General features: G+C 35.7%; 1 protein-coding gene across 1 annotated transcript in view; it reads right to left on the bottom strand.

The window, feature by feature from the left end:
- Positions 1 to 1,044: 1,044 nt before the first annotated feature.
- The window catches only part of MORN1 (MORN repeat containing 1), a 56,968-nt gene continuing 35,943 nt past the window's right edge, over positions 1,045 to 22,069 (bottom strand). Inside the window, exons 11-16 of the mRNA XM_019470715.1 lie at positions 20,859 to 20,932; positions 18,639 to 18,724; positions 18,245 to 18,326; positions 7,849 to 7,916; positions 4,778 to 4,851; positions 1,045 to 1,436 (exon numbers count right to left, since the gene is read on the bottom strand). Coding sequence (XP_019326260.1) covers positions 1,144 to 1,436; positions 4,778 to 4,851; positions 7,849 to 7,916; positions 18,245 to 18,326; positions 18,639 to 18,724; positions 20,859 to 20,932 — 677 coding nt within the window. The 3' untranslated portion in view covers positions 1,045 to 1,143. The remainder of the gene's footprint in view (positions 1,437 to 4,777; positions 4,852 to 7,848; positions 7,917 to 18,244; positions 18,327 to 18,638; positions 18,725 to 20,858; positions 20,933 to 22,069) is intronic.

Genomic DNA, 22,069 nt, shown 5'->3' with positions numbered 1-22,069 from the left:
GATCTCATTTATCCTTCCTTCAGTTCATTAGAGAAAGGCCTGAAAGAGCCACTGTGATAACTGGGTCATGTATAACGCAGCTGCATCAAACCTGGGATTTCATAGTGAACTAGTGGATCTTGGTGTGAAATTTTGGCTGTAACTTCAAGGAATAGAATGTCTGAGATTCTTTAATGAAGACTGAGGAAAAGTGCCAAATACTGCTGTTATAAACTGCTAATACTATTCAAACAAAATTACTGCATTGTAAGAAAATGTGAAGGAAATAAGGTTCATCTCCAAAGGAGCAAAGATGATGATGATGGATCAGACGTATTCTGAAGGTAAAATTCAAGATATTACAAGTTATGGAATGCCACGGGCATGCCTTGAAATGTCACATCTGCATCTCCAAAGCTGATTTCTACCCTAAGAGGCTCTTGAGGGAGTTCAGTTTAAGGTGCTTTATCTGCTTTTACTTTGAATTTTTCTATTCACTTCAACAACGGACATCTAAGATAAGGCCTAGTTATGGATTTTGATTCAGTGATGTGAATTAACTCTAGCCCTACCCTTTACAGATACCATCAACTTCTGATCCACATGCAAAGGCACTGGACTTAAGTTAGGAAGCTTCCTACCTTATTCTTCAAGTGAAAATTTCTTCATGCAGTGAATACATGGACATTAACGTATATGAGCAGATAAGTACATCAACGTAATTTTCCTAATGAAAATTTCTCTGTTGCTTGCAATCATTAGATAAATTTGCACAAAAAACAGTTAAGATTTTAAGTTGATAAATAATTATTTTGAAAACTGGTTGTTTGAAGCTGGTAGATTCTCTATCACTTTGACAAGAGTTACTTGGCTGTCCTCATGTAACAAAGGTACTTCGTGAACGAGAATTGCATGAAACAATCTCAAGATGTTATTAGAGATATGATTTAAATAATTTACTATATTATTTGGGCAAAATTCTTCAAAACAAACAGACCCCCAAACATACATTAAAAAACAGAACTGTTAAAAATTTTTAATCTGTATCTCAAATCTCTACAGAGAATATCTCTTTTCTTCTTCTAAAATGTTAATAGTAAGATGACGACCACGACATGGGTCTCCAAGTCAATTATTTTCTTGGCTATTAGAAGACTATAATTTTCAAAACTGAAGCCCCGTTCCTGCATGAAAAACCTTACAAGGGAGACTGGGATGCAAAGACTGAATCCAGCTTCCACTGCATTCAATGGGAAAAATTCCATTGACTTCAGTGTGCCTTGGATAAGAGCCCTGGCTGTGGGGTTTGATCCTTTTCACTTGCTGGTGACTTTGAAAGAATCTTTGTTCTTGGTTTTGGTTTTCTCTGGAAAAATTCAAGAGTTTGAAGGCAGGTGGGAGAGTCTGGCCCAAGAATGGGGGCATGGTCACTTCACGGACCATAAGCACATACTGGCCTGAAAAAGATAAGGGAAAGTTGGGAATTAAACATTTCAAATGGGGAAAGAATAAAGCAAAACCTCCCCCAAACAAAACAGTTTCAGTACACAAACAGGGAGAAGTGATAGGAAAAAATTTACAATCATAACAAGTATTTAAAACAAAGTATGAAAAAAATTATACAGTTCCAATGCCAAATGCTGTTATATCTGCTAAATCACAAATAGAAGACAACTGTAATCATTGAGTAGCCAGCATGACAATTTGTGCTACCGATTAGGACTATCCTTTATTATCATATACAATAATCTCCCAAAACAACATACAGTTAAAATAGCAAAGACACCTCAATGGTAATTTAAACAGTGATTTATGATAATATAGGATTTTAATAATGGCTGGTGTATCTGTAGGATACTTTCTATCAAAAGCTCTCAGGTAATAAAATAAACAATAGGCCAAGTCCCATAAGCATGTATAAATGTACTCTCCTTTATGCATACGAACAGCATTAATAGCTCCTATGGGACTATTCATATATTTAAAATTGGATGAGTACCAATATATACACAACTCCCATGAAAAGCTGCCATGACTGTGCAAGACTAACACCAACAGGCCACCAATCCACTACAAGATTTGTAATAATAAGAAAAGTAGTGAATAGAGAAAGTTCAACTGAGGACTCTTACAAAAATGGCCCTAGAATCTGTAGTGTCCTTGCATACCAGATGTATGAGTTCAAAATCTTCTAGAAAATAATGACAGCCTTCAAAACACTGACAAATAGATGAGGAGACAATCATTGTTCTGCCTTAGCAGATGGAAGGCTAAACTCAAATAATAGAAATGCATGGTGGTTGTGTAGTGTAAAGAGCCATAGCTGGAAAGTCTGAAAATCAAAGTAGATATTACACAGTGGAAATAATTTTAAAGGAATACCGCTTTCCCCCACAGAATGAGACTGAAAAACAAGAAATAGTGCAACATGTCTGAAAGAAGTATTTTTAAGATACTACATACATTGCACTGACACTAGAAAAAAAATCCTAACTTACAGATCGATCAATCTCTGACCTCTGTAAGTCTCTTCACATGCAAATCTTCAATGAGACTTCAGCTTGCAGCTTTTGGTGCTAGTTCTGAATTATGAACAGAAAAGGCATTTCTTATAGGAACCTATGAATCTGTAGGGTGCCAAATAAACAATCTAACATCTCCTAAAACTCAACATCTCCTGCCTGTATTATGTGTTTCTTTGCTTTACTCTGTGCATGTAAAAAGGATCAAAATATAGGGTATTTACCATGCACCTTATGGAAATATCTGCTAGCTGCTCTATTTCTGGTGTATTACATTATCCAGACAATAGCCTTTTAAAATATCTGTACGCTATGTACAGTATAGATCTTGAACTACCATATATTCTGTATATTCCAGAGAGATAAACAGAAGCGCAGATTGTTTTTTCTCCAGTAATTTTTTAGAGATAACATAGTCATTTAACTTTTTAACCTGAACTGCTTCTAATTACAGGGTTGTTGGTTTTTTTTGTTTGCTTGTGTATGTGTTTATGGGGTTTTTTAAGAGTGTAAAAGCTCCTATAACTGGTAAGCAGACCAACAAAAAGAAACTAGGATTCTTCAGATTAGACAGAAACGTTTTAAACCCTTAAAGGAGTAAAACTGAGTGGAATTCACGAATTCATGACTATAGCTCCTTAGAGTAATCAATTCCAATCACTATTAATAATATAACTTTCCTTTCAAAGAATTACTTTCACCTTATAAAGTCAAAGCTTGTAACCTCCTTAATCTTTAATAGAGCCTGCAACAATTACTATAAGGCATAGAGGATCTACAAGTTGGAAGCCCTGTGTGATTATCTCTTTTTCCAACAGACTCTTTTGATGATCCTAAATAACAGTACAATTACCATAAAAATTAACAGTACTACAGTTAAAGAAAATCATTATAAAGGTTTATATGAATTTTGCAGCCACTAATAGACATAAGTTAACGAGCCATAGGCTTTCCAGAATATGATATCAGATATTTTTCCACCAATGAAACCTTCAGAGTTCCAAATCCTTCAGAGGTCACCAACTTCAAAAATAGAATAGAAAGTTACTGTTTAATACTAATGTAAGTAAAAATGAAAGCGAAGTGTTATAGCAAGTATCATGCATGGCAATTTGAACAGTCTAATAAAACAAGATAAGGAAATCTACCTTGTCAACAACTTGGAATGAAGAAAGACAAAACTAGAATATTGAAGATGAGCAAGATGCATTTTGAATACTCTCTGCATATTTTAAATTCACATGTACGCAGATTCATAGCTTTAAGCTAGAAGGGAAAGTTAGGATCAGGGCTTATAGACACCAAGTAACGGAGAGAAATTTATCATGCCCCTTGGAAATATGTTCCCAAAAAGGTTATTGTAAAGAATGTGCATTTTGACAACAGCAAATAAAGCTGATCTTCCATTCCATTACTCTTATGCTGTATGCCTGGGATGCTTCAAGCTCACAGTAACAAAAATATCAAGAAAGCATGGCTCCTACAATAACAATGGCCTTTGTTTTTGTCAGTCATGTTTTTAAAGAAATGGCAAATAGAATCTGAGTTTTTAAAATGACTAATAAAACTCACTACAGCACAAGAAACAAGTATACATCATCCATTTTAAGGAAATAAAAGGTTTTTTTTTTAATCTTTTCCCTCCAGTCAGGAGATAATAATATTTCCCTTTGGACAGCAACCGCCAATTTCTTGACTTAAACAAGTAGGTACAACCTCACTAGCATAATTCAGTGACATCATTTGATGTGAACTGATGATCTGGACCCAGTGGATAGCACGTTGCACTGCTTCTCCTGTTCCTCTGTAGCCTTAAGAACATGCATTTATTCACACTTTCTCATGCTATTGCCACATATTTATTTTCAAAGTAAACTTCAATGAAAGCTTCCTTCCATATGTGACTTTGCTTTTTGGCGTCATAAGAGCAGAAGACTGAAGGCTCCCACAATCTTGTTTATAATCATGCACAAGATAAATATAATGGTTTTAGAGAATATCAGAAACAACAGAATACTAATTAAAAGTAGCACCCAAAATTGTCAAGATACATGACATATTAGACACTTAATCAAGACACTAAAGATAAATGTTTTGAAAGAAAAAGTTCTAGGAACATTTGACTGGTTTTCTTTACTAATCCTAGAAATAATTTAAGAATTGACATAATCTTCATGATCGATACGTTCAGTCCTGAAGTTATACTATAAACCAGCTTCTACAGCTTTTCAGTTGATTAATATGATAATACAGACAGGGGAAAAAAAAATCTTTACCTTGTAATGTCTTCAAATTCTTTATGAGGTGCTGATCATTTTGTAGCTTGTATTCTTTGGATGTCATGTGAGATCTAAAGATTAGAATAAATATATTGTTACTACCAATAGTGATGCTTACTTACATGTTGATAAGAGCTTGTTGTTATAAGCTCATAAGACAGTTCAAGACTCTTCCTCCTGTAAGATGTTTTGTACTGTTCACTTTAATGTGAAATACTTGGCCCCTTTCAAAACAATATAATAACAAGCTTCAGATCCTTTAGGCTGGATTTTCAAAAGCATTCAGTATCCTGAAGCCATGTTGCCTTCTTTGCCAAAATAAGCTAAATATTACCAATTGATGTAACAGTTTAAAAGGTGTAAACGTATTTGTGAGATAAAAAAAATTATACTTTGAAAATTATAAAGGAAGCGTCTAACAAGTACTACCTGAGTCACAGTCGCAATCACGTTACACTATAGACTACAAAGCCACTTACATTAAAATAGTGTACAGATTATTCACATTTTATAGTATACATGTTGATACTTTAGTGTATGAAACTCCTTGTACATGAGAAAGCTTAAAATATATTGAAAAAAGCTAGTATTTAAATAGTTATCCTTGTATTTCGTAAAAATAAACACTTCTCACTACTGATGAGCAATGAAAATGAAAAAGGTTCTCTCTTCTTCTTCCATCATTTATTCACTTCTTTCCTACTTCAAAGTTATTAGGACATTCATAACAAAGCACACAACAACAAGATTATTAGGAAGATATTTAATTGTGTGCTTATGTCCCATGAAAAATAGACTGATCTAATGACACTACAATTGTACTTTGTGGGAAGCTGGATTTAAAGGAGATTACATGCTTTTTATTTTACCAGCACTTCAACATCATCTTTGAAAAACTCTTGGCAATTAAAAGATTTTGATCCGAGAGGAGAAAGCCTCAAGACTGTTCTATAACACGTGATATGAGATAGTATAGGAATGGTATTTTAAAAAAAACATAAATCAATTGGAGATCCACTATTGAATACAGGTGGTGAGTAAGAATCACATACAAGTAAACATAAAAAGGTTTCTACAGCCTAGTTACCTTAGAATTACAATTACAAAAAATCAGATACCGCATCTTAAACATACTTACATTTTGAAATTTTACATGTACATTTTTTAATGGTAAAACACTAAAGACAAAAGATAAAAATGGCTTCACTTTAAAGGGGCTGGGGGGGGGGAGATGATACATCCCAAGAGTCAAGTTAAAGATTCAGAAGTCAGGGCTAGGAGGGAAAAGGAAGATAATTAATTTAGCATGAAGCATAACTAAAGCCTGTCAGTCTGCCAACTTTAAGAGAAATAAAAAGGTTTACAAGGATCCTGAGAGTTTTTACAGAACCTCTAGGGTTTTGAAAAAATAAATCCAGAACAAGAAAAGAGTTCTGAAGTACCCTGCATAAACAGATTTTAAAGACACTGATTAGACTGTGAGAATAATGGTATGGAAAGATTCCTCTAGTTCAAAATTAGACTGTTTTCTGGTGTTATGTTTGCCCTCCTTTATCATCACCGACTGCATCATCAGTAGAGCTGTCTTTTTTCACAGGTGCATCGCCCTGTCAGAAGCCGGGGAGGATGTGCTTATGGTCGACCCAAACATATCAGTACCATTTTGAATAATATGGATAAGCCTATGTTTGGCATTAAATGTACAGGCACTGCACAACACATACACAGTTATTCTTCTAAGATGAACCACATGTTCATGCTTAAATACCAATTTTGATTGCCTTTGAACTGAGTAATTTCTGTGTTTTGGAGTGTCAATATTCATGGCTTAATGTAAGACAACTAAGCAAATAAAAATCTTCGTAAGCCTTGGCCACTCTTTTTATGGGAGGGGGGTAGCACAGGGGGGAAGAAAGGGGTAGCTTCACATCATTTTCTTCTACTTTAATTTTTTTTCCTCTTATTGTTTTTTTGCAGTAAGAATATATAGCGAGGTCCTTTGAATTGCATAAAAACAGGAGTCAAACTGCAAAACCTGCACCTATGTGAAAAATTTTAATTCCATATCATCATCACTTTTTACTTCAAACTAAGATGTAACCTTGTACTTCATTGCTCAGACAATGTTAACTGTAGGAGAATCACAGAAAGGAACCAAGTTCATTTAAGACATAAAGCAATTTTGAATTGCATTGATTACAGTGATCAGTCTATCACTTTAATGTCATCTCAGCTGGCATTTATTAAAAAGACATACATGTGACAACCCATTGATCCTTAACACTGTAGCTGAGATAAAAAGTCTATTTGCAAAGGAAAATTACTTCTTTAATTAGAAATGGAGTATCATTTTCTCTTTTCTTTGTTAGAACTTCAGCAGCCACGGATGAAATATATCATGGGAGGGGTTGTAGAATCTGCCATCTAGTTTGATTTAAAAGTCTTCATAGTTAATCATTCAAAGTTGTACAAATGAGCACTTGAGACGGGAAAGAAAACAGGTATATTCCACCTGTATGAAGGCATTCCAACTCACTACTGCTTAGGAAAGGTCTCAAAAGGGAGTGCTTTACTTCCTGGTGGACTCTGCCATAAGACTGAAGTTCAGGGGACAGGGTCACTACTGCTTAAAGTCCCTCTCTACACATGGAGTAAAGCAGCAAACAAAAATGGTTCCACAGACTTTCTGTAAGATTTTCAATGAGTTAACTATGGCTAGGCATATACCTCTCCTAACGACAAACTACTGAATACAAGTATTTGCTGAAAAAGAATCCAGCAAATATTTGCCAAAGAATATACTGTAGAAATGACTGACTCTTGCCAGTCATTTAATGTATATGGAAAAAATAAATCTCTGTCTACCAAAAGATATTCCACAAGCAGATGAAATGATAAATGTGTCCGACACACTGTGAAGGACATGCTGTTCTATAAATTCCAGGAGGATTCCTTGTCGGTGAACAGAATTTTGAAGCCAAGTAATTTAATCTGTGGACCTATAAAATCCTATTTTTAACAGTTTTCTCTTTGTACAAATCCAAAATTACGTATTTGGAAAACCTTACCTTTCATACACTGTCTCTTTTAGCTCTAGGGATAGCCAGTCTGATTCTCCATTAAGAGGTGAATCTCTCTATCAATTGAATTGCCTTCTTTTTATAAACTGTATTAATGGTTTCCTATCACTCTCTCTCAGGAATGCAGGGGCATCTCCACACTCTACAGACATGCATTCTACCACTCCTTCTACTGTTCTGTCAGTATCATGACCTTTGGGAAACAAAGACAATGGTAAGTTTGCATGACTCATTACAAACTGCTATTCTGTTTTCAACTTTGGCAGCTATCTTAGTGCTGCACTACTAGTTTTATTTTATACACTACTTGAAAAGCATGTAACTCAGCAGATACGGGTTTAATTTCTCTGAGTTTTCAGGATGAAAATCATGAACTAATACTACGGTGGAGTACACAAGTAAATCTACACACTCTTGTGGAAGTAGACTTTTTACATCAAGTGGAATTAATTCTGGATAATTAACTCATATTCCATTTTCCCCATCAATTAAAATCAGAAAAATTCAATGCCCTGCTGATTTTTTAGCTGAATACAGAGTCTATATGGTAAAAGATGTCCAGACTGAATGATTATTTACAACAAAGGTCTTCAGGACCTTGAATTATTTAGATTCTTTTGTACAGTATGTAACATTCAGGATTTATTTAAATTGCTGCCTACCAATAAACTACCAGTAACTCTTCATCTACTCATAAAAACAACTTAATTGGACTGCTATTAGATATTTAATTGCCTTCACAATGTTTGTACAGTATTTGCCTATAAAGCTTTAGATAATATTGCCTTAATTCATCTGAGTAAACTATCAATTCCCTTACAACAGTAGACAAAAATCTGCATTCCTGTTTTAACTTTCCCCAGGGCACAAATGAAAACTTTCAGGTGGAAAATCTTTATTTTGCTATAAACTCTCATTATGGCAAGGCAAGTTGTCACAGATGATGACTACTGAAACGTTTAAGTGTGTATCTCCAGCCATTACACAGGGAACAGGAGCTGTGCAAAAATTCCCTGTACAAGCTCTGAAAATTTAGCTCTCAAACATCTAGAAATGCAGAATTGATTTGCTGTGATTATTCTTCATAGCAAATAATTTTCATCTTTAACTAGACTCAACTGGTGAAATACTCAGCTGTTATCAACCAGTAAAAGTAATTTCAGTATGACTATGGCTATTTTACAGAAGATACAAATTTGGCCCAAAGTTTGTAGTTCTCTTTGAAATAGCTCTGTATGAACACATACAAGTGTAAATTGATAATTTATCTGTTGCAGGGTAAGGAAAGGAACCAGCACATACAGAATTTGGGGTTTAATCTCTAAAACTGGGCAGGAAGATCTGAATTGGGATACTAGAATCACGATTATTCAGCTGAAGCAGAGAATCTGGGCTCCCAAGGTTAGGTTGAGATTAAGGAGAATTCCTGGTCTTAATATGTGTTACTGTTTAAGTGGTATTTTGACACAGAGCTATGTATTTACAAATATAAATAAAGAGCCTAAATTAGCAAATTCTATGTAAAGATATCACTATGTCTAGAACTTGATGAAATGATTCCAAATACTTTAGAAGTATGAAAAAGTTTCTATTCAGGATGGTGGAACGATTTGAGTTGAGTGATTTTTGTATTATTAGTTTACAAAAGGTAAATTATGTATAGGAGACTAGGACCATAGAATATAACAACAGAGACAGAGAGTCTCAGTATCCAGAACTACTGCTCTGAATACAGGATACAGTTGCTGTATAGAAAGAATGACTTATATGAAAAAAAATTAATGGATGGAATTCATATCTGCTCCAATTCCAGAATCTAGTGTAGGATGATGCTAATGTCATCTAATAATATCAGGATCAAAGATGAGTGGAATAAAACTTCCAATTTTAGATGCTCTTTATCTGCAGGTGTGAATGTATAATGAATTCTCGCCACTGGCTCCCTATTATAAATCCAATGATTTTGTACTCTATGACAGCAGTTTCTACAATTTTCTTTTGGCACAACCTGCTTGGAATATATGACAAAACAGCAGGGTGCCAAAACGTTTTTCTAAATGATCTACTTTGCAAGACAGCTTCCAAGTGTGACCCTGATGAATCTTATCATTACTCTTGGAATAGAATAAACATGAAAGAAAGAACCCACATATCATTTACTTAAGCGGGCATTTCTTTGTTTCTTTTACATACTACTTCACATCCATGCCAAAGTATTCATTCCAACATACAAAGCATTTTAAACCCAGGTTAAATAAAAAAAACATTATTGGGTAGGATAGAATCGCACTATGCCTATTTTTGAATCCTGTTGTCTCAGACACGTGTAATGGATCATTTGATGTCATTTCAACTACCATGTTAGCTCTAGTCAACTGAATTGCTCTTCCTATCCATTCCTTGTATGGAACTCTCTAAATTAGGCGGCAGAGTTTTTCCAGTGGACAAACCCATCCTCTGGCAGACTACAAGGGTCAGGATTTGACAAGATTCAAGCTACAGGATAAGGCTGGATGACTCTATACTTTAATTGAATATCAGATCATTTTAATGGTACAGAGAAGCATTTCACTGCAATTTGTAGTGATGGTTCAGTATTTACTTTAATTGGGAAGAAGTGTTTATGTGCAAAAGCTACATCAAAAATGGGGAGGGGATCATTATACATCTTGAAAAATATAGCTCTGAATTAAGGTAGATTCCAGTTGCAACCCAAATTTCCAAAGGCTTCTAATTTTTTCATCTTAGCATGACATGCCTTGCTGCAAACACCAAGAAACAGACAATGAGGATTAGTAGAATGCATTAAGGAAGGTTGCTGAGGTATACATATGCAAGGAAGAGTGAGCATAAAGAGAGTTAACTGTAGTTTGTTCCCTCCTCCTTTCTCAGTCTAGGAACCCTTCCATATGCTGTGTTCTATTTATTATTTCTGCATTGCATCAGGAGGGAAATATTCACGCTGAGCCACAGGGATTAAAGACTGAAGCTCTAGAGAAGTCAGATCACATCCGTCATATCCAGCTGTTTTCAATTCCAACACCTCACACCTGCTTTTATTTATTATTCCTGGGCTAGACAAGACAGGGCTCATTTTTCAATCTTTAAAAGCTTTCTTAAGAAAGACACAAATCAATCTATTCCTTTCCCTTTGCCCCTGCAATAGCCCACCAAAACAACATGAAGACAAACTACTGACATGGTGAAGATCTGACCTAATGGGAAGCCACCCAAATCCTGAGGCTGGACAGCTCCCTCATATCTCCCAGCATGGTGACAACATTGCAAAATGGAACAGGAACACCATCAACTACAAAAATTTGCTGTTAGCATAGACTCTTAACCCCATTTACTCCCACAGATTTCAATTGCCTTGTTGTTAATTTACATTGGAAATGGACTCAAGAGGTTTGGGTGGCAATGAATTCACAAACTAATTCATGTACTATATGCAGCGGGATCTCCACTTCTACCTATTTCAAGCTACTGTTCCACAGAGCCTGTTCATTGGCAGTCCAGCTGAATTGCTTTCCCATTCTCTATTAGGAGATCACACTGCCTCAGCATTTGATAGTCTTTTTTTAATCAAGTAATTTTTCCAGACAGGGACTCATAAGTCATTCTTTTTGCAATCTTCTCTCATGTCACAGGCTAGTTTTACATTAGGATCTTCCTAATTAACTGCTCAACAGTAATTATTCAGTCACATTTAAAATGCAAACCAAATCTACCAGACCTCCTTGTACTTACTGCACAAACACTTTCCCATTTGCAGTTGTTCATCTCATATACCCAGCATACCAGGTTATTATTTGATGGAGCAAACTTGTATCTTGTTTGCAATTCATTCAGTTGTTATGGGGGGGACATTCTGCTTCTTCCCTTCTTTGCAACTTGATGATCAGGATATCCACAGTAGCTAGACTATCTGACTCACCAAGCATTATGCTTTAAATAAGCATGAGCACCAGAAAACACAACGGAACATGGAGACATACAGGTGACAGTGGAAGCCAATGAGAAAACAGCTAGTTGCTTTTGAAAATTTTACCCTTGAATACATCTTGCTTTCTTGATAAGCGAAAATATGGATGGAACATGATGGAGGTGGCAGATGGAGTTGCAATACTGCTTAAACATAAGCACAGAATACAGACATTTCTGTTCTACACTCCCGAATATAAACAAAACCTACTAAAATGATTTTCTGTATGTTTCCTGTACTACTGAAGATTTTCACTGCTCCCACCCTACCTCCCATAGGTCTGCTAAAGTCATACAAAGCAGTATTTTCAGGATCTAAGCTACTTTGCCTGTCTCTACAGCATGCCACCCCTGAAAATCTCACTTTAAGCAGATTTTCTTGCCACTTTGGAGACTGCCTCAGCAATTTGCATGACGCCACAGTGCCTGTCTGCATGAACTATAATGGTCAGTGAGCAGTCAGCCCGAATCCTGCAAAGGAACACTATGAAGATTCAACTGAAAGGAGGAACAAGGCAATTCCTTGTTGAGGACAAGAGTAGATCTATAAAATAAAGGATACTCCATAACAAGAACTACCATCAGTCTGAATTCAAAACCTAACTGATTCATTAAAATTTGGATAGCATGAAATAAAACATACCTATAGTTGCCATAATACTGATGTGCTGTAAATGCTATCCAGTTTTTGGAAGAGTAATGTACACTTACTAGACAGACATCAAGGCAATTGCCCATAATACAACGTTACAAAAAAATAGATTGTATGGTTTGCAGTAGCATCAAGTCTCTATTCAAGTGTAAAAAAATTAATTGACTCCATCTGTATTGGCCTAATGACTGATTAAATGACTAATCACGGAAGTCTTAATTAAAATCATTTTTCTGTACAGAAGAGGATGGAGGGAGGAAGGCAATCATTAATGTGTTATAATGTATGTCAGATTCCATTTGTGCCATTTACTAACAGCCATCAAATGAGTAATTATGCACAAGGTCATTCTGTAAACTTTCTGCATACATCAGACTGATTGGATTAGGGCTTGGTGCTTGGCTAGGTTCTGCATGTGCCTGCTTTTTTCCAATCACAAAACAGGTAATTAATATTGCTCAGAATAAATAATAAAGGAAGCTGACATTTCCTCTTCCATCTTCGTACCAGCCAACCCAGCCAAAGATTCATATACAACTTTCATACGTTGTTGGGTAAAGTCCCATACCTCATACATTAAATCAAGCCCATCCTCCTCAGCTATTCAATATTCTTCATGAATTGACAGGGATCTCCGTCACACAGTGAAATTCTGCAATATGCAAGGAATTTTTCCTGCATGAATAAAATGAGCAGGCAATTAAAAGAATCCTTTTCAAGTAAAGCAAGGTGGCAGTATAAAACTTAAAATAAGTTTTATTTGCCAGCCACCTGACTACCCAGATGCATGCATACCTTTGCTATGGAAAAATAACAAGCTGCTTCTACCTCAACAGCTGAGACTAATCTATTTAAAACAACGTATTAAAATGAGTAATGGAATAAAAAAGTGCATCTTGAGATTAGATAAACCAACTTTCCACTTGCATGTAATTCATATGTAGGACCTACACTTTTTGATGAAACGCATATAAAATGTTAAAGTGCAAAGTATAAATTGTAACACAGAAAATATTTTGTTTGCTGACTGCTGTCCTGAAGTTTCTAGAAAATCTTATTTGCAGCCACAGTAAGTCTGTCATATCACTAGCTGCAACAATCTTGCATATCCCAGATGACAATACACTATCTCATGTATAAAACAAAGTTTTTTATAAAACTAAAATTAAATATGTCTTAACAGGGAAAAAAAGAAGTTGGCATAGCCCTGTCACTATTATAAACAAACGTCCAATTCTGTAAACATTACTTTCCTTCAAAATCCTGAATTCAAATGTGCAGCACTGATGTGAGTTACAGTTGCAGAATTAGGTGCCAAGTAAGTTCCAGTTCTTCTAAAATAACTGAATCAACTTTTAGTACTGAATAAGTTTCTGCAATTACTGTTGCCTCTTTTTCCTAAACAGAAGTATTCTGACCAACAATCCTGATAAAAAAAGATCTCTGCAGTGACACTGAAAATGGACATCCTCCTGTGAACATACAATGTGTTGCTTTAAAGCATACCCAATTGATTAAAAATAGCGCTCAGAATATGGACGGAGAAGCTAAAGGGACAAAAAAAAGATGAAAAGAATCTTAAGTCATGACTATGTAACGTCCAATTACACTTTTGGCATGATTAAGTACTATCCCATCTAAACCATTCAAAGTCATTCAAGTCACAGAAAAATACATGTAAAACTACATCAGCCAGCTTCATCCAGATTTCACGTAAATACAAATTTCAGTTAGTTTGAATTAATTATGACACAAACTTGACCCTACTTACCACATAACTGAAGAAAACAAAAATATGTGACAACAAATCTCTGCTTGCAATGTCAGTGTCACATATGAAAGAAGTTCATTTTACTAATAAAGGAAATTGAATTGACTGATAGATTTAAAATTAAATTCAGCTATTCTATAAATGTAATTCAGAGTTTTAAGATGGCTCTCAAGGCTTAAAACCAGCAACCACTCAAATGTGCCACTCTCTGGGCTTCTAGAGAATTAATGAATCTTAGTTTCATCTTCATTTGAAGACACATACCTTTAAAACAACCACAAAATCTATCACCACCAAACCAGAACACTCCAAAATAAACATACATATGGCACAGTGAAGCTTTCATAACCTGAAGATATTTTTATGGAATAATTCAACACAATCTGCACTATTCTGCTAATGCAAATGAAAACTTGCACAACTACCTAAATTACAGGGTGGTGTGCCACTCTTAATCTTCATAGAAATGTAGGAGTTCCTGTTTCAATCATTTCTATTGTTTGAAATACACCAGATAATAATGGAGTGGCTGCCACTGTAGGCAGAGACTGACTTCTAGGTGAAGCTAATTAATGATTCAATGTATGACTTACTGTAGGTTTGAAGGAATTACTAGACAGTGGTGAAGATCGATGTGCGAGACAGCTGCAAGTACATTAAGTGACCTGTCTGAAACTTCAGCACTGTCTTTCTTCTACATACATTGATTATATAGGTTATTCCTGATCTTTGATTGTATAAAACATTTAAGACAAAGTCAAGCATTTCAAGTACCTCTCAAGTACCTGAAAAGGTAAATCCCCTTCTCAGCACACAAGTACATACCCTTCACATCACAGTATAAAAGTCCAACTAAGCTTGATGGAAAGACAGCCTTCTCCCTCTTTTTTAGTTCAAGTATTTTTAAAAAAATATTAAGGTATCTTATGCCCAAAGACAGACCACAGAAGAGAGATGGCGTCCTATGTGAAGGCACCTCCAGCTATTCTACATCCAGAAATCTGGGAATTTGCAACTCTCTAGGCCACATAATAGGATAAAGCAAAATAGGTTCAGACTAAGGGGCTGGAATGCAGCCAAGCAAAGCCATTTAAGGAAAACCACAACAAAACAAAAAAATGCAACAGTCTACACTAAATTCCCTGGTCACACTGCAAAAATGAGGGAGACAGTTGCTGGACGTGGTAAATGAAGCATTTTTGAAAGTACTTGAAATAGTTAGGGATTTCTATTATTAGGCAGTGCACACTGTCCTGTCTATTTCGACATAAACGTGACTTCTCATATTGGTTAAAGATGAAAAAATACCTTGTCTGCTACAGAGAAGCAATTGCAAATCAATGGGACCAACCTGAATAGACACTGGAATCACTATGCCTGCTCCTGCCAGCAAGTCCCATTATAATTATTTTATGCTTTGCTATTAGCTGAACTAGTGAAAAATGTGGAGAATTAGTCACCATGGCAGATTTGCTCAAGTCAGTATTTTAAAAAGCCTGTAACCTGTTGTACAGTAAATAAATTAAAGCAAACATGGAAAAGTTACCAATAAGCAGGCTGTAGTAAAAGTCACTTTCATCACAACCCAAATAACGGGAAAGTTAAACAATACCTTTCTCTTAACTGTTGCAACTGTCATCCGTCTCAGAGGATATCTCCATACTCATTTTGTCACTTAAGAAATGCAAATTAGATATCCCCTATTCTTCTATTTGTTTTGTACAGTGAGCACAATTTCTGCATGAACGTCCAACTGTATTTCCATCCTCTTTGTGTCACAGAAACCTCATTTACCAGTCATTCTTCTCCATATGAAAAGATCTATAATGAGGAGTCTTTCTGTCATTGCCCTGCTCCTCTGAGTCAGGAATTTTCATTTCCCCCTAATACTTGCTGCTGTAGCTGCAATTTCATTTACTGTCATCTCATACCACAGCCTTAATGCAAGCACATCTGTGGCTGGATCATGGAAAAGATTCAGTATTGCTTTCAGAGTTGCATATCGATTAAATGGTTATGAGAAACCCGAGTTTTTATTTACTATGTTCTCATATGGTACTTATAAAAAGGAAGGTTTATTTACTGTACTTGAAATGACAGTTTATTCTTCCAGATAGTCACCTAGCAAAAATATGAGAATACTGAACATAAAAAGTAGGACTAGGAGGTCTACTTGCATATGCATTCCCTCAGAAAACAACTGAAAAGTCATAAAGTTATCGAAAAGCTAAAAAAATATTTTTAATTCACATCTAAACAGTACCATGAAAGAAACCTATTACTTTTTCTTTTTTTGAACAGCATTATTTTCTCAAAACGTTTCTACTGTTCTCTTCTTTTTAACACACATACAAAGCAACTTACACAGGCTGAACCAAATTTAGCTTTGGTGTGACTCCAGAAATCAGTTGTATCAGGATAGATCACCTCAATGTAAGAAAGCAGTAGATGTCATATTCTCTTTGTTGAAAGCTAGGGTTTCTGTAAACCAGTATCCCAACATTTACAAGTTCTCTTGCTTTCCAGGCTATTCAAAGCTACCTTGACTTTTTAAAAAGCCTCTTACCTTTACTTTAGTTGCCTGCCTGCCACACCTTTGCATCAGCAAAATTACAAAACGAGCATCTTCTCTTTTTCCAATTGGAATTAAAGGAATGGGATTTGAAAGTTTGTGACAAATATCTAAAGCAGATAACAGCTAAATGAACCATCATTACTTTTAAGTGTTCTAGTATGATAAAGGAGACCTAACACTTTTCCCAAGTTGGGCTTCTGCAGATGCTTTATTCTTCCCTATAACAGGGTAAGAGGATTTAAAAGTTCACCTATACCTTGACATTGGGCAAGGAAAGCTTACTCCAGTTAAGATTTTACAGACTGCAGTTAAGTTTGAGTTGCAGAGTTGGAAATGGATTTGTAACTTCTATTTGCAGCATTAAAAATCATTAGTTTACACAGAATGTCCCGATTTAAAAAAAAAAAAAACAACCCACAACCAAAAAAACCACCCAAAACTTTCCTATAGTCAGTGTACAAAGTCAGTACTATTGGGGGGTTGAAATAGGAAGCTACCTGAAAAATGTCACAAAAGTTTTTATGAAACAAATCACAAATGTTTCAACAGCTAATTTGAATTCCGATAGGTAAAAGTAGAACAATATCTAGGCAATCTGCAATTGCACTGATGGAAGTTAGAAATAACTTTTCTCTTTTTAACCGATAAGGATGCAACTTCAGGTAGGATTTTGGATTACATCCTAATTCCTTTTTATGATAATGATAATTCTTCCTGGTTCCTGCATGAAGCAGTTTGCCATTTGTCCATCCACAACTGAAGATACACGTTCAAAGAGAATTTTGGTATTTCCATTTTAATTAAATATTGAGTCTATGAATCTCAACATGGAACATAATACGAAACTATAGAGTGTATGCAAAATAAAATACCTATACCTTCCTGAGCCTGTAATTATGAAACAGTGCAAGATAATTCTTTCCTATCAAGCAGAAAAATGCAATGCCAGTGTCGTTGTTTTCAAACAGTAAAAGCACAGAAAGCATGCCAATCATGCACTGAAAAATCTACAGCTGGCATTTACTTCTGATACATTAACACCACAAAGGGTCATAATATACTACTTTCTTCGCCTAATTCCATTCTAGACTTTCAGTAAACTCAAACTAGTGTCTTTTGTGTTTTTTTTTCCCTCGAGCAGGGATTTTCTGCGCTTAAATAAACTATAATTTTTATGTTGCCACGGTTGTTCAAATCACCCTTGCAAAACTTGAGTAACCTAGTAAGCAGAGGAGAAGTTTTTCTTTTCTATGTAATTCTTTTCTTTTTAACTGTCTATCTACATCATACGTAATGCAATTATGGAGGTTCATTTAAACAAACCAGCAAGGTTAGATATAATTACTCAGTGTAATCACAGCAACACAGAAATCAGAACAGACTGCAAAACTTAGCTGAAAGCCCAGGTAGTAGATCTGATGGCAATTTTAAAGGTGTAGTGAAACCTCCCACACCTACTTCGTTTGAAGGAGGGGAAAAGCGCTCTAATAAAACAAGAAAAGTGGTTAAAAAAAAACCCCAAACACCCAAAAAACCCAACACCAAACACTCTCCAAAATGAAGGACTGAGAAACATTGTTTTTACAAGCACAAGCCTGGGTTATAAGGAAGTAAAAGATATATTGGCATAAAATGTGAAAGGCAGTATTATATTACAGTGGTCAGCTAAAAAAAAGGCAGGGCCATTATCCAAGAGAGTAACACCATTTAGAAGTGGTGTATTGCAAAGAGATAAAAACTGCTTTCAGCAGACAGCATTCTCCAGCTGAGCAGTAGGAATACTGATTCACACATACCTGCTGTCTTCCATTTTCTCCTGTGAGACTGTCATCTTCTCAGCTTTCTCAGCAGATATCCTGCCACTTGGCTTTTTGCCTCCTTTCTACAGAAAAAAGAAAAAAAGTATTTCTGTAGTGCTTAAGGAAAGTGCCAAAAATGGTGTGATTTATGATGTGCTAGTGTTTTCCTTTGCATTCATAAGTTAAGAACAAATGCAAAATCATCAGCACTTGAATATGGTGGATTTTGATTTACATCTATTAAGATTCTTTTGTGATTTCCTATGATTTATTTCTGCAAACAAAATTGGATCCTGGTCACTAAACTATCAGCATCCCCTAGAGTAGCTCAAGCCAAACCATGAAAAAGATAAAAGCCAGAATGCACAACAGTCAAAAGAATTTGAAACCAGAAGTTGTATCAAATTGTCTGATCTGAAATTCTTACCTGCTCTTCCTTTTTAGAACTGAAATCTTACTGGGAGTGAAGTAAATAGTTATCTTATCTACACCTGAACTTTAAGAATGGGCACATCTCACTTTCTCAGTTCAAACAATAGTACCTAGGCTTTTCCCTAGAATTTTCCCAATACAGTTTCAAGCCTTCAGTTAGTAGATCAAGTTATTTTCTGGACTATTTTGTGGAATTTTTAAATGCCTACACCATTGTTTTCTTCATTTTAGTGTACTGTATCCATGCAAATACAGTATTTTACATTAAGGTTGGCATAGACAGAAGTTTAATAGCTTTTACTTTTCTTCTTTTTCCGAAATATTCTTCAGGATCCCACTGTAAGAAGTACTGCAAAGCCTGAGAAATTATGTTAACAGCATTACACAAAATAAGGTTTTTTTCCTCTTTTCATTCAGGTGTAACAGAACTGATGCCATCTTGTATGGTTGTTGTCACAACCAACATAGCGAACAATTACATAATACTGCAATTACTCATGATAATGTTATACCAGCCCACCCCGAAGGAACTCAAATTTCACAATTAAATAACTTCTGTTCCCTGCAGAAAGGCTGTTTTGGTCACGTTCTTAAATGAGCGGAAACTTGAAGAAGCATTTCATAATACAAACCAGAAGACAGGAGAACCAGAAGACAGGAGAATGCTCTGGTAGGTAATTTCCCATCCTGGCAGGAATATTTTATGTTGGAAAGCTGTTGTTGAATAATTCAGGACAAAACCTAAAAATAGCAGTGTTTGTGTCAAATTCTGTGGGGTGAAGTGTGAAAGAAAGATAATATTCTAACTGTAATACTTTATCCTAGCTAGAATACCTTAAAGTAAGAAATTTCTAGTTGCGAATGCTGCAGTTATCTCCACAGTGCCGTAACTTTATCATTATATGGAAAGATAAAAGTTAAGTCTTTGCCTCTGCAAGGACATTAAATAACATCTTTCTCTCCATTAGCTTTTGCTGTAGTAGCAGTATTTATTCTCTGGGCAATGAATGAGAACCACACTGCTTACAGAATAACTCCAGGTTCTTAATGCACTAACAGTTTCAGAAAGGTTCCTGTGTCACTAAGTTTAACCTTTATTATTATTATTATTAATTGATAGCTCTTGTGCCACACGGGTTTGAAGGAAATGTCTAACACTGAGAAGATACTTTTAGCAGTGCACTAGAGTCATGAGGCTAGTATAACTGTCATCAGGGATGGGAAATCAAGTTCAAAAAAAATAAGGGACCCCACTCAACATTTCTTCTTTAACAGTGCAGAGAAGGAACATCAGTGACCCTTTAGGGAAGAAAGAAGAGATGAACATTTCTAGTGCAAACGTTTTCCTGTTTGACACAAGCCTTCAAGAGGTTTGCCCATAATGTATTTATTCGCACAGTGAATGTCAAGATACTTACAGTAACAAGCAAAGACTACAGTCGCTACAGTCATGTGATCTGAGGAAGCACTAGAAACAAAGAACTCTTGAATTCAGACCCTGGTTCATTGTATGACCTCGAGCAAGTCGCCCTACACTGATGCACAGGGAAGTAACGCTACATACCTGGCTTACTAGGAATGGCAGAATTATTTAATTGTCATTAAGTCTACAGTTGTGAATAGTCTTTAAAAAGAGTGTCATAGGCTGTTAGGCCTACAGAAGACTTACTGCGTCACCTAATCCTTCTCTAATACAGTTGTAAGTATACAAAGCAAATAATTGAATACGCCTTTCATAGGAGACAGTGAACCCAATGCCCACCTTTATTTATAAAGTCTTCCCACCTTTTCCAAGAGAGTCACTTGCAGAATTTTGCTCCCTTGTTTATTTAGGAGCCTCTTAAACATCAGTGGAAGTCCTACATTTAGATAATCCATTTATGAAAAAAATTCTTCATGCCAATCTTTAGCTGAACTAATCTCAAAATAAGAAGCTGTTCAAAGCAAGGTGTTTTAAGATCAATGGTTTCAGGGTGCCTGACAAGATTTCACATTAGTTGTCTCAGAAACCTTACACATCTGTAGTCATATTTCTGTTGTCCCACATTACTGGTAATATGGCACAAAGAAGGTTTAGACAGCAAATGAGATAGTATTGTGCTGGGCATTAAAAACATACTACCCAGACAACTACCTAATAAGGTTTATAAATTCCAGTTTCACATGCTTTCAAAGTGAAGCTAAAGCATCCAAATCAGAGAATGACTCCTTAAACACCCCCTTCATGTTAATTTTAATTACAACAACTATTACTATCAGCAAGACAAAGATCACGTGCCACCTTCGAGGGATAAGTGCCAGCAGGATGACTACTTTCATAACAACCATTCAAGACAGGGCAGCTTGACCTCTCTGGGAGTGAAATATCAATTAATTATCTTTTTACAGCCAATTCAATTACAGCACACTAATCACTTGTGTAGGACATCAAGCCAGAAGTCGAGGGCAGGGGGCGGTTGGGGAAAGGAAGGAAAAAATATTGGCAGTGAACAACCCTCAGTAAGGATGACAAGGCAGTAACCCTACAGTTGCAGACGCAATGTTTGTTAACATCATGCAAATAGTTATCTGTTTGTATCATACTAAATGCTGTAATATCATCCTCATTTAACTGAATTTTTTTAAAAATAAAGAGTTATTGGTCCTAGGGGTAATAGACATTTCATTTAAAGGTGACCAGACACACTGCATTAGTCTTTAATGTTAAGAGTCAATTAACCAAAGAGCTTTGTTCATTAAGGAAAAAAAAAAAGGAAAGATGATCTATTCAGCAGAAACCAAAATATATTTAACTTCTGTTAAATAAACTAATATTAACTCAAGTCACTGAGGACTATTTCACTACTATACTGATCCCAGGGAAAATTATCAAGGGTGCAGGGGTCCGTATTGGGACCAGTACTGTTTAATATCTTCATCAATGACATAGACAGTGGGATCGAGTGCACCCTCAGCAAGTTTGCAGATGACACCAAGCTGAGTGGTGTGGTCGACAC

The sequence above is a fragment of the Aptenodytes forsteri genome, unplaced genomic scaffold (genome assembly GCF_000699145.1).
Source record: "Aptenodytes forsteri isolate BGI_AS27 unplaced genomic scaffold, ASM69914v1 Scaffold16, whole genome shotgun sequence".
Classification (NCBI taxonomy): Eukaryota; Metazoa; Chordata; class Aves; order Sphenisciformes; family Spheniscidae; genus Aptenodytes; species Aptenodytes forsteri.
This window is presented reverse-complemented; position numbering and strand designations above follow the sequence as displayed.